The sequence below is a fragment of the Montipora capricornis genome, chromosome 6 (genome assembly GCF_036669925.1).
Source record: "Montipora capricornis isolate CH-2021 chromosome 6, ASM3666992v2, whole genome shotgun sequence".
NCBI lineage: Eukaryota > Metazoa > Cnidaria > Anthozoa > Scleractinia > Acroporidae > Montipora > Montipora capricornis.
In genome coordinates this window covers 32,263,998-32,276,497 of record NC_090888.1, presented here as the reverse complement: position 1 = coordinate 32,276,497, position 12,500 = coordinate 32,263,998, and the positions used below count along the sequence as shown (strand labels likewise).

At 40.5% G+C, this 12,500-nt stretch overlaps 1 protein-coding gene and 1 pseudogene across 1 annotated transcript; one reads left to right on the top strand and one right to left on the bottom strand.

Annotated features, from left to right (window-relative positions):
• Nucleotides 1–2,147: 2,147 nt before the first annotated feature.
• LOC138053722 (uncharacterized) lies at nt 2,148–3,162 on the bottom strand (annotated as a pseudogene).
• Nucleotides 3,163–6,534: 3,372 nt separating this feature from the next.
• LOC138053720 (uncharacterized) lies at nt 6,535–8,560 on the top strand. Its single transcript, XM_068900293.1, has 3 exons — nt 6,535–6,594; nt 6,684–7,526; nt 7,619–8,560. Exons 1-3 carry the CDS (start codon nt 6,535–6,537, stop codon nt 8,558–8,560), a joined length of 1,845 nt encoding a protein of 614 aa, XP_068756394.1.
• The last annotated feature ends 3,940 nt before the right edge of the window (nt 8,561–12,500 follow it).

The following is a 12,500-nucleotide window of genomic DNA, read 5'->3' as shown; positions in this document are numbered from 1 at the left end:
ACCATCACATGTGTTTCGTGCCTCAAGGCTCCACACTAGGTCCACTGCTGTTTCTATTGTATATTAATGATTTGCCTAGGTCCTGGATGAAATTAACGTTTAGGATTTTTGCAGATGATACAAATATGTTTTATTCCTCAAAAGACCCCGAACAATTACAATCAGTTGTTAATGAAGAACTTGGAAAGTTCTTAAAATTTTGTGCAGCAAATATGCTATCCATTAATTTTAAGAAGACAAATTACATGATAATTACTTCACCTAAGAAGAAAACAAATATCAGTATAATAGTTTGTAGTATAGAACAAAAGTCCCAGATTAAATACTTGGGTGTCTTTATTGATGAGCACCTAAAGTGGGATGCTCAGCTCCAGCACATTAACAACAAAATAACAAAAAATATTGGAATTTTATTCAACCCTAGGCATTACATGCCTATGAGTACACTCAAACAACTGTATTATACTCTCATATATCCGTATTTAACGTATGGAATAATGAGCTGGGGTACCGCATACCAAACTAAGTTACATAAAATCAAAATAAGTCAAAATAACTGTATTCGCGGCATCTTTTTTGCAAACAAAAGAGAAAGTCCCACACCGTACTTTAGACTATTAGAAATTTTAAAGTTAGAGAATCTTTTTCAATTAAAAATTGGCGCTCTCGTGCATAACATACAATATCAAAAAAAGGATATACCTCTTGCTCTCTATCATTTAGTTCAACCAGCTTCGGCTGTCCATAATTATAAGACCAAGTATGCCACTAATCAAAACCTGTACAGACCATTTTCTAGAACTAATTATGGCCTGGCAAGGTTTAGCGTAGTGGCATCACAGACCTGGGAAGCAATACCTATAAAAATTAAGTGTCTCCCCTTTGAAAAGAAAAGAATAAACTCTCTCTACTTGATAGTTAGATGTGTGATTAACTTAGCCAGACCTTTATAACTAGTTTCTATAAGCACTACATAACCTCCACCCACTTGTAACTGTTCTGTGGTAGCAGCCAACTCGAAAGCTTGGCTCCTTTGGTTGCTACACACTTTCTTCTTTGTTATGTTTAATTCAATGTATAGCTACCTCTGTTTTTATTCTTTTTTACTCTTTTTGTTGTTGTATTGTAGTTGAATAAGTGTGAATAAATGAACTTGAATTTGAACTTGATCTGTTTCAGTACATTTTGTCACACATTCACACCAGACTAAAAATTGCAGACAAAGAACGTTTTCTGAAACAAATGCACCAAGACTCTTTCTCTACAAGTTTTCTCCCTTGCAAAAAAATAGACTTTGACTTTACAAACTTCAGGTAGAAAGTTGATCACAAACTGCTTTGTACGGACATACTTGGAATTTGAAGACCTTTATTTTCAGAGGATGACCGAAATACCTTGCGTCTGGCTATCGGCAGATGATACCTTTAAAGTAAGTGCAAACATTTGTGTCTGAAAGGAAGGAGTGTGGTTGAAGCAGTTTGATTCCCTATTTACTGTACTAAATAAGAATGGATATTGACCAGGGGAACAGCATTTAACGAGGTTAAGGACATGTTACAACTCCTAAAGAATAGGTTGGATCGCAGAAATCTAAAACCTAAGAGAATTTGTATCGATAACTGCTGTCAGTGGAAGCATTCACTGCAAAGCATTTTTGGATACGACATTGAGATTAATCTTGATCTCTTCCACGCTACCCAACTTAAAGTGTCAAAAATACCTAAAAAGGGAAAGAGAGGGTCTCTGATCAAAGACGTTCGATGACGATTGACAGATGACATAAAAGGTTTATTCAGAGATCCGTCAGATATTGCATCAGTCAGGTCAAAGGATACACTGTCAATTCAAGTTCAAGCTCAAACTCTTCAGCATTTTGTCAAAAAATGGAAAGATGTAACATGTGATCGGGAATGTGTGTTGACAGAAGTGGCTATACAGGAATTGAATAAGTTACAAAAAAACACATAAACAAGGCTTGTTTGTCTAACATACCGGTATCCTGTGGATCAAATCGTAACGAGGTCCTTCATAGAGCCTGAACTGCAACATCTCCAGACAAAGGCTCGGAGTTTGCCTTGCACTTGTATTATTTGTAGTGTTTTTCTACATGTGGAACGAGAAAAGAGAACAAGACATCCTTTATGATTCTATCTTTTTGTTGTGGGATTGGGTGGCATTGTGATGTTGTCTCCTGGCTCAATGGACGTCTTAAGAAAATTGAAGAGACAACTTTTCCTGCCACTAGGAACAAAGAACATATTACGGAAACATTTTACAAACTCACTGGCCTCTTCAAAGTTCTTTTTGAAATCTGTTGCTGCCAGATTGACGATGTGACTGTGGCAAGTGATGTGTACACAAAGGGGATATATACAGGACAGAGTCTCGTTAAAAGCCTTTTTCATGTACGAAACGTTGTCTGAGCAGAAAATGCATATATCGTCAAAAGCTTTGCCATATTCGTTAACTGTTTTCACAACTGCCTGGGATACTGTCTTGTTGTTAGTTGCAGTCAAGAAATGTGTATCCAGTTAGTAAGAAACAGTGTTTCCCTTTGGAGAAAGTTCATCAAAATCAAGCAAAACGGCCATGACATCCAGGACATATGTACCTTCATCATTGCTGAGTTCATCCACCATTAGCACCACTCGTTTCTCCTTAACCATCTCTTTCAGTTCTGCCCTTTCAACTTAGTAAAAATCAAACAAACAGTAATCTCGCAACTGAGAACACTTTGGTGTGGCTCCACCATTTGAAACTCTTGTCTGGACGAACTCTCTCATGTAACAGTTGTTCAACTTGTTTAGTGGAATTTTTTGCCGCCGTGCAAACACGAATCCACTCTTGGCAGACTTTGACCTTCTCCAGTTTCGCGCAGGTTTTGCAGTTTAGAACGGTCTTCAATGTATGCTGCTTGCAGTTGCTGCTTTCCCTTTTCTTTTCATTGCGTTTGTGGCTTTCCGCCTCCAAATGTCGGTCAACTGTTGCTTTCCTTAAATGATCCACAACAACATTGCAGGTGGGACAAAACAACAGGCCATCCTCGACATGGAAAGTCCCTTGTGTGTATTTTCTTGCCCTGTCTGCAGCACTGATATTAATTGGCAAATGACATCGCTCTTTAGAAGGAACTTTGGCTGTTTTAACCACAAACTTATCCATCAGGATAAGTCAGTTTTGTTTTTCATACAAACGTAACAGAACTACATTTTCCCCAACAGCCAAAAATCTTGACTGAATTACCTTGTGAATGTGTGAATATGGAAAAAGTACTTCCAGCATACGAGCACGTGAAATTTATTTTATTTTTTGTAACTAAAAGGACCTACATTTATTAAGGACTACAGTTGGCCAGTTTTCATGAGCCAATTGCCAATTGCTTTAGATTTAAAACCAGTACTAGATTATCTGCACACCGAAGGCCTGGTCGCTCATTTTAAGTGTCATGGCGATCAAAAATCTAGTTCTTTGAAAATGGTGTGTTTTGAACTGTTTTGAAAGGACTTTTGAGAGGTAGGAATACTGCTAATATTTGGCCAGTTTTCAAATAAATTGCAAAAGAGTTTATATTTTGTCATGCTGGTGTTTTTTCATACAAAATTCATGGAATTACGCGATCGTATGCGATTTTAGGTCAATTTCAGGAAATCACGCCATTGTGAAATGTCAGAAGCCCTGCCTGCAAAGCATTCCCAAATAGGAATACGCGAGCATCTTGGGAGCAAACTGATTCACCACAGAATGATACCCTTCCAGACAGCTTGTCTGTTCCACGGCAGAAGCCTTTTGCGATTGCATTGGTTAGGGTTGTCTTGTTCAGGGCACAGGTTAGCTTCTCGTATGCTTCTGGGGCTATCAAAGTATGATTATGATTAATAATGAGTATTATTAGAGTTATTAGAGAGAGTTGTTAGAGTTAGAGTTATTAGAGTTAACAGTTTTTGTTGTTTCGTTGTGTTCCATTGGCCCTGAAAAGCCCCTGTGGGGAGCGGTCAATTAAGTATTTAATGTATTGTATTGTATTATTATAACTATTATTATTATTATTATTATTATTATTAGTGTTCCGCTGTTAAAATTGTAATATACCTCTGTACATCCAGACCCTGGGAGTTTAGATATCTCCATGTGCACAAGCATTGAATAATCTGTTTGGATGATCAGTGTGTTTGTCCATTTTGCAATAGAAGCATGTCTGTCAGAAATGAGTGATTTGATAATCATTCCTGACTCCAGGATAAAACTGAATGCCTTTTGGAATGCCAGGAACTCCATTGCTGTGCTACTTCCAGCTTGATTAGCCTATTGTACAATGTAATGCAAGAAATAAATGTAAGACACTATGCAGCTAGAACTTTACTTAAACACTTCTGCGATGTTTAACCACAGATCCAAGTTTAACCTTGTAACTTGCATTAAACAGGATCAGAGAAATTCATGGTCTTGTGTTCATACATGTATTCAGGGCTGTGCTCTAGAAATGCCCGGGTGCCACAGGCTTCTAATTTTTGCCTTGGGCAACTGGAATAACTTACTTTTTTTCATATAATCTTATAATAAGTGCTGGGCACCTAGGATGTCATGGTTAGGAGCCTTTGGGCACCTCATAATTTTTCTTATACCACAGCCTTGATATTTATCTACAGTGACAGTTTACCTGCATGAGAACTGCATGTACGATCAATCCAGTAGTGCAGCAGAAAATAGTGTATGTGCCAAATGTAGCAGAATGCCCCATACTGTTGTGGTGGCCATCCCCCATGAGCATGACTTCCCTCCCCTTGATGGACTCCAATATCTTTCTCTAATATTTGCGCCAAAAAGAAACAACCGAAGGTGTGAGGAAATGTCTCTGATGGTAATAGAAGGTAAGTTCGTGGAAGGCCAATACCCCCATGTGTTTAAGGACCAGTAGAATTTTCTTGATGGAGCTTCCAGCACACAGCACTGCTAAACTCATTAAATGGTTGCGAGCGGGTAGTTTGGTTAGGATAAATGGTTGGCTTTTCCATTAAAAAACCCCTTTACAATTGCAGCATTTAGCTTCGACTGTAAGCATTGTACCAGTTTGTCTCATAGAGACTTCTGGATTTGGAAAAGAGTGACAGCTTTGAAATGAAAACAATGCCCTTTGGTTTTTCTGTAACATCTTTTCCTTGCATGTTCAACCTAAAAGATATCAAGAGTTTGTGTTAATTTCGTAAAAAAAAAATTATTGTTATCATTCTCGTCTCGGCAGCTGTCCTAAAGTAAGGAAAATTTACTTAAAAAAATAATATTGCATTGGAAAGCAACGATAAGTACTGGTATATTATTATTGTAGAATATTGCTACTATGATCAAAAAATCACTTTTTTTTTCCTCATATTTTGACAGTGTGATTGCTCAGCACTTGACTAGCAAAATGTTAAGCTTTGATTTTTATCCAAAGGCTATTTACTTTGACTGTAAGTTTTGGATTTCATGGTCAGCCATTACTCACATTCCAAAGTGACCGACTGGAGCATAAAGGGTTGGATCTAGGAAAAGTGATGTCATTTACTCACTAGCTTAAAATTTGAGTATGTAAACGCAGCTTATTACATATGCAAAACACGAGTTTTAAAGGGGTCTCTGGAATAGCGGATAGTGACGAATAGTCTTCAATACTCACCGCCTTATGCTGAACAATCTCGTAAATGCTCACCTGTCGACGAAAGAGACTTTTGTGCATGCTTTTACAAACATTCTAAAAGAGAACAAAAGTCAAAATGTACAAATATAAATCTTTTTCATTTATACATCAACAATGCAGGTCATACACTTGTCAAAAAAGTACGAAATCCAAGAAAGCAATCATTTCAATCAATCACCGTATTGTAACTCCGTTAAATAACCAGTTTCATTCATTTCTTAACTTGGCCCCCTCTCCCCCAAACAATGTTGAGACAGCTCAGCGGGCCACTACACTTAACTTGATTTATCAGCTCATCTAAACTCAACATTGTGAAGGGGGGAGGGGGGAATTATTCAGAAAAGTGCTAAGTGTCCCAAGAGTTATGACCTGCATTGAAGCTCATGACCATCTCCTCGCACAATGGCGCCCGAACATAAATTTTAGATACTCACATTTCATCATCCTCATCTGTGCTGTCCGATCCGGCAAGACACGTTCTGTAAAAAGGAATAAAACCAAAATGAGAGACAAACAAGCTACTCTGATAACCGTTGCATTAATTAATTATCCAAATAAACAACAGGATTTCAGTGCATTTATTACCTTTTCTTCTCAGGGCTCAAGCTGTCCTTCAGCGACATATTTACTGATAAGCATCTCTTCCTTTTTAGCGGGAAAATCCCATCCCACGTTGCTGCACGGTTGACCAGGAAGCACTGGGTACCAAATTGTCGTCATTTCGTCACTATCCCCCCACCCCTCCGCCCTTATTTGCCGCTATTTGTCACAATTCGTCACTATTCGCGACTATTCGCTATTCAACCATCGCCAACGAATTTAAGATAAAAGCTGCCAAAGAAACTACTCCTAGTCTTGACATGCTAAACTTTGCCAGAGAAAATGTTAAGATTCTTTCAAAGCTGCCAGTCCAGCTCAAAGTAAATGGCGTGGAATTGTGAAGAAGTGTAGAGCAAAGAAGGGAGATTGAGCTTATCCACCTTTCACTGAGTTTGCTGCTTTTGTAAAGGATTGTGCTGAGAAAGCAACCATACCTGAGCTTGAAGATCTGACTAAAATAAGGGACACTGTGAAACCCGTTGACAACACAAAAAGGTCTACCAAGGGTAAAGAAGTAAATTCCTTTGCAACTCAAGGAACTGATCAAGACATGATCTTAAACTTCCAGAATCAGAGAAAGAAAGAAAATTTACAAGCCTGTCTGTTCTGCAAGGAACATCATCATTTAGACAAATGTAAGAAGTTTGCTGAAATGCCCCTCAGAGCCAGGAAGGACTTTTTCTTTGACAAGTTTCTGTGTTTTGGTTGTGCTTCTAGTAGACAGCATCAAGCAGCATCCTGTAAGAACAAACTTGTATGTCGTGTTTGTTCTGCGATCCATCCGTGTCTACACCAACCGGGAGGTAATGCTGAGGTTGTTTCAAACTGTACAAATGTTTGTACAATCCCAGATCAGGAGAAAGGTTCAGATCATGCCATGATTGTGCCAGTGTGGGTTCGTCACATAAGTAAACCCAGTCAAGAAGTTTTACAGTACGCAGTACTAGATGACCAGTCCAATGTGAGTTTTGTGTCACAGAGCTTATGTGAGCAGCTGGACTTGCAAGGATCACCTACAGACTTGTTGCTGACAACAGTCCAGGAGCGAAATGTACATACACCAAGTAGCCGAATATGTGGACTTGAAGTGTTGGACTTTAACCGGAAGCATACTGTGAAGTTGCCTATGTTGTTCACACGAGACTCCATTCCAGCAAGTAGGTCGCAGATTCCAAAAGTCAGTGTTGCCCAGGAGTGGGAACATCTACACCCTATTGCCGATAAGCTAATGTCATATGAAGCTGATAAGTTTGTAAGTCTACCAATGAAAGTGACAAGAGTGAAGCAGTCTGTAACAAAATAGTTATCAACGAAGCCCATGAAGACTTTGCCTTTTCAACCAAGGTAAAGGAGATTATCAACCCGCAAAGGATTATCAAGGTTCTGGAGTCAGACTTTGTGGAAGGTTCTACAAGGAGCAAATCTTATTCAGTGGAAGACAAAAGGTTTCTCTCAATTTTGGAGAATAGTATTGTAAAGAGGGCAGATGGTCACTATGAAATTCGTCTACCCTTGAAGATGGACAGACTGTCTCTGCCATACAATCGTCAGCTTGCTGTCAAGAGATGGCACCAGTTGCTAGCGAGGTTCAAGAAAAATCCCAAGTTTCTTGAAGATTACCAAGTGTTCGTGAAGGATGTAATTGACCTGTGTGCAGAGAAAGTACCATCAGATCGTGTGAAGGTTCAAGATGGAAGGATTAACTATGTCCCCCACACCGGTGTTTATCATCCAAGAAAGAAGGACCAAATCAGAGTGGTTTTTGATTGTTCTGCGCAGTTTGATGGTGTTTGCCTTAATGACTACTTATTACAAGGTCCTGACCTATTGAACACTCTGCTAGGAATCCTGTGTAGATTCAGAAAAGAAAGAGTGGCATTTATGACTGACATTAAGAGTATGTTTCATCAATTCATGGTGTCAGAAGAGCATCGGGACTTGTTAAGGTTCCTGTGTTGGGAAGATGGAGATCCGAAGAAGGAAGTTGTTGAGTACAGAATGAAAGTGCATCTTTTTGGTACTGGCAGCTCCCCTGGCTGTGCCAATTTTGGGCTGAAGAAGGCCGCAGATGATGGTGAAGCTGAGTATGGCAATGAGGCCGCTGAGTTTATACAAAGAGATTTCTATGTGGATGATGGTCTCAAGTCGGTTGGTACCATAGAGGAAGCGGTCACCTTAATGAAAGCAAGTCAAGGCATCTGCGCCAGAGCAGGACTTAAACTGCACAAGATCATGTCAAACAAGAGAGAAGTTCTCGAAGCATTCCCTATTGAAGAACGTGCTTAAAGTGTTAAAGAGTCAGATTTAAAGGTCGACCCACTTCCCTTGGAGGGTGCCTAAGGAGTGATATGGTGTGTGGAAAATGACAGTTCCCAGTTTCGTATTGAAATGCAGGATCATCCCTTTACACGTCGGGGCATACTTTCAACAGTTAGTTCCATTTATGATCCCAGTGGTTATGTAGCACCAGTGACATTGAAGGGAAAGCAAATTGTTCAGCAAATGTGTCGAGACAAGCTAGATTGGGATAGCCCAGTTCCAGAAAATCTGCGTTCTGAGTGGGAGAAGTGGCGTCATGATGTCGTGAACTTAGAACAGTTGGAAATTCAAAGATGCTTTAAGCCAGAGAACTTTGGAGGGATTCAGGAGTAAGAGCAACATTTTTTATATGCGAGTCTTGAGGGTTATGGACAGTGTCCATTCCTCCGTCTTGATAATGAGAAAGATCAAGCTTACTGTTCATTTGTCATTGGCAAAGCTACAGTTGCCCCGCTGAAGCAGCTTACTGTTCCAAGGCTAGAGTTGGCCGCAGCCACCGTTTCAGCCAAGATGAGTGAATTTCCCTACACAGATGTCAAAGAGTATTTTTGGACAGATAGTAAAATCGTCCTTGGCTATGCCAACAATGAAGCCAGGAGATTTCACGTGTATGTAGCCAATCGTGTGCAGCAGATCAGGGACCTCACAAACCCAAGTTCATAGATGTATGTTGACACAGAGAGCAACCCTGCGGATCATGCTTCTCGTGGTCTTACTGCTTCACAGTTGCTGCAGGGTTCCATGTGGTTATTCGCACCAGAGTTTCTTTCGAAAGACGGTGTCTTCAAACCCCTAAAGGAGGAAGAGATTCAAGTGAAAGAACATGATCCTGAAGTGAAGAAAGGAAACGTCTTCATGTCTCATATGGATAGTGCAGCTACTCTCTATTCTGATTCATTCAAGTCGGACCGTTTAGCCCACATATCAAGCTGGTGGCATCTTCTGAAGGTAGTGGCCTTGTGTCTGCGACTTAAGTCCAAACTGAAGAACAGAAAGTTTAACTTGAGCATACAAGAGAATGCAAAGTGCCTTAGACCGTTGCCAAAGGCATCAGTTACGCTTACAGAGTTTCAGTTATCCGAAAAAGAAGTCCTCAAGATTGTTCAACATGAACATTTCTATGAAGAAATCCAAGTTTTAATGAAGCGTAAAGTGATTGGAGAAGTATCAACTAGAGAGTTGTCAAAACAGAAAATCAGACTATTAAGATGTCCAGTTGTTTGTACCGCCTGGATCCCTTCGTGGATAAAGATGGCCTCATGCGAGTCGGTGGTCGCATCAAACGAGCTGATCTTCTAGTAGCAACAAAGCATCCAGTAATACTTCCACGGAAGAGTCCAATTACAGATTTGCTAATCAAATTCTGCCATGCTAAAGTGAACCACATGGGAAGAGGAATCACTCAAAACGAGTTACGACAGAGAGGTTATTGGATAGTTGGCGGTTCTTCAGCCGTGTCAAACTGCATATCACAGTGTGTAATCTGCAGAAAATTGCATCGTCTCCTGGAGACTCAGAAAATGTCAAATCTACCTATCGATAGAGTTGAACCGTCACCACCGTTCTCATACTGTGCTGTTGACCTCTTCGGGCCTTTTCTAATCAAAGAGAGAAGAAACGAAGTAAAACGTTACAGAGTCACATTTACCTGTATGGCAAGCAGAAGTGTGCATTTGGAGACAGCTAACTCCTTAAACACCTCGTCTTTTATGAATGCTCTAAGCCATTTTTCTAAGCCGACGTGGCCCAGTGAGACAACTACGTTGCGATCAAGGGACAAATTTTGCTAGAGCACGGAATGAGTTGAAAGTAGCCTTGGATGAACTGGATCAAGTGCAGTTGCAGGAGTACCTTGTGGAGAATGGCTGCGAATGGATACCATTTCAGATGAACGTACCCCATTCAAGTCATATGGGTTGGGTATGGGAACGTCTTATACGTACAGTTCGTTGTGCATTGGAAACTGTACTTGTCAGTGCTAGCACCCAATTGGACGACGAGGCATTCAGAACCCTCATGACAGAAGTTGAAAGTATAGTTAATTCCAGACCACTCACTGTCAATGACCTGAATGATCCAGAGGCACCAGAACCTCTGACTCCAAACCATTTGCTCACCCTAAAGCAAACTTGTGCTTCCGCCTCCTGGTAAGTTCCAACGAGCAGATTTATACTGTCGTAAATGGTGGCGTAGAGTACAGAACATGGCCAACCAGTTTTGGTTTAGGTGGCGTCGAGAGTTTCTCCAGAACCTGCAGTCTCGTTCCAACTGGACGAAACCAAGGCGGAATATGACTGTAGGAGACATAGTGATTTCCAAGGAAGGCAATGGACCATGTAACCAGTGACCACTTGCCAAGGTCATCGAAGTCTACCCAAGTGAAGATGGTTGTGTCAGGAAAGTAAAAATCTTGAAGGCTGACGGAGAGCTTGATAACCTTGGAAGATGTCAAATGCCTCCAAGAATGTTGGAAAGACTAATTCATAAGTTGGTTCTACTGTTACCTTGTGACGAGTAAAGATGATTCCTCTGAGAGCAGTGCAGTGACCGGGGAATTCACCATCAAGGAGCCAGATGTTAAATGAAAAAGTGCAAGCGAATAATATGAGTGAACGTTATCCTTGTTTAGTTTACAAGTGACTGCTGAAGAACTTTGTTAAGGTTTAAGTAATTGTCAAAAAACAATTAGGGGAGCCATGTGGCTGCAGTTCAGCCAGATTGTGTGTCAGCGGACATTCTTCAAGTGCTAGGTAACCGCTCAGTGGTCGTGCTTTCCGCCATGCTTTGTTTTTGCATCGTGTGGTTCTGAAGATATAAACAAAATCGTTTTCCATCGGATCGTATCATGTGTTATCGAAGACCTAAACGGTAAGAAACAGTTTTTTGTACCTTTTCCGAATTTTTGTAAGTCTTTTTCTTGGGGATGTGACAGTATTTAAGTTTATTTCTTCATCTTTGTTATTCAGATTGTTATCTCGGGTAAACCATGCATCCGTGTAAGTCAGTGTTTATAAGGAAGCAAATTGTGCCAAGCAGTACTCGCTACCTGTGAATCAATGTCGTTTTGTTGGGTTTGAAACTCTTCTGGTAAAGTTACTTAGAAGCAGCCACAACATTGTTTTTGCTGTCTTGATTGGATGACGTCACTTCCCCTCCCGCCCCAACTTTCTCAGTTGTTCCCGGCCATATTTCAATTTTGTAATGGCAGGCGGTCGAAGCCAGAAATTACAGCTCAATTAATCACACTTTTTGTGGACATAAAGACTTGAAACTTGGCGTGGTAAATATTAAACAAGAGTACTTTTGATATACGGAGAAAAAGTCAACTTTTGATCATAGTAGCACTTTATCTTAACAGTGCCGCCAAGTAAATAGTCTACAAGTGGCTGTTTTTGTTTGGGAATACTGCAAGATGTCTCCGGTACTTTGAATTTGGAGACGATACTTGGCTAGAGCCCACAATGCATCAATGGTCCTGTAGCTTTCTGGGAAATGCAACATCACTGTTTCCTGGGGAGGATGCCTTTCGTTTTCTTTCTTTCTCAAGGAGTCGACCCGGCTCTACTTTCAACGCCTCTTCACCCTTTGTCATGGAACTTTCTTCAGTGGTAGAGTCGTTTGACTGGTTATTTGCACTGGAGTCCCCACGAGATTTCTGAATCTCTTTTTTCTTGCCTTCTCTGGTGAGATGCTGCTTTTCTGATGCTGACTTCTTTGGTTTTGTTTTTTTGTTTTCTCTGATGAGATACAGGTACTGCTCTCCTGGTGCTGACTTCCTTGGCTCTGTTTTCTTGCTTTGCTGCTCTCCTGGTTTTTTTGCATTCTCTGAGATGCTGCTCTCTTCTTGCGCTCTTGCAATTTCGTCTTTCTCCTCTTCAGCTGCAGATTTTACCTGCAGATTCCAGTT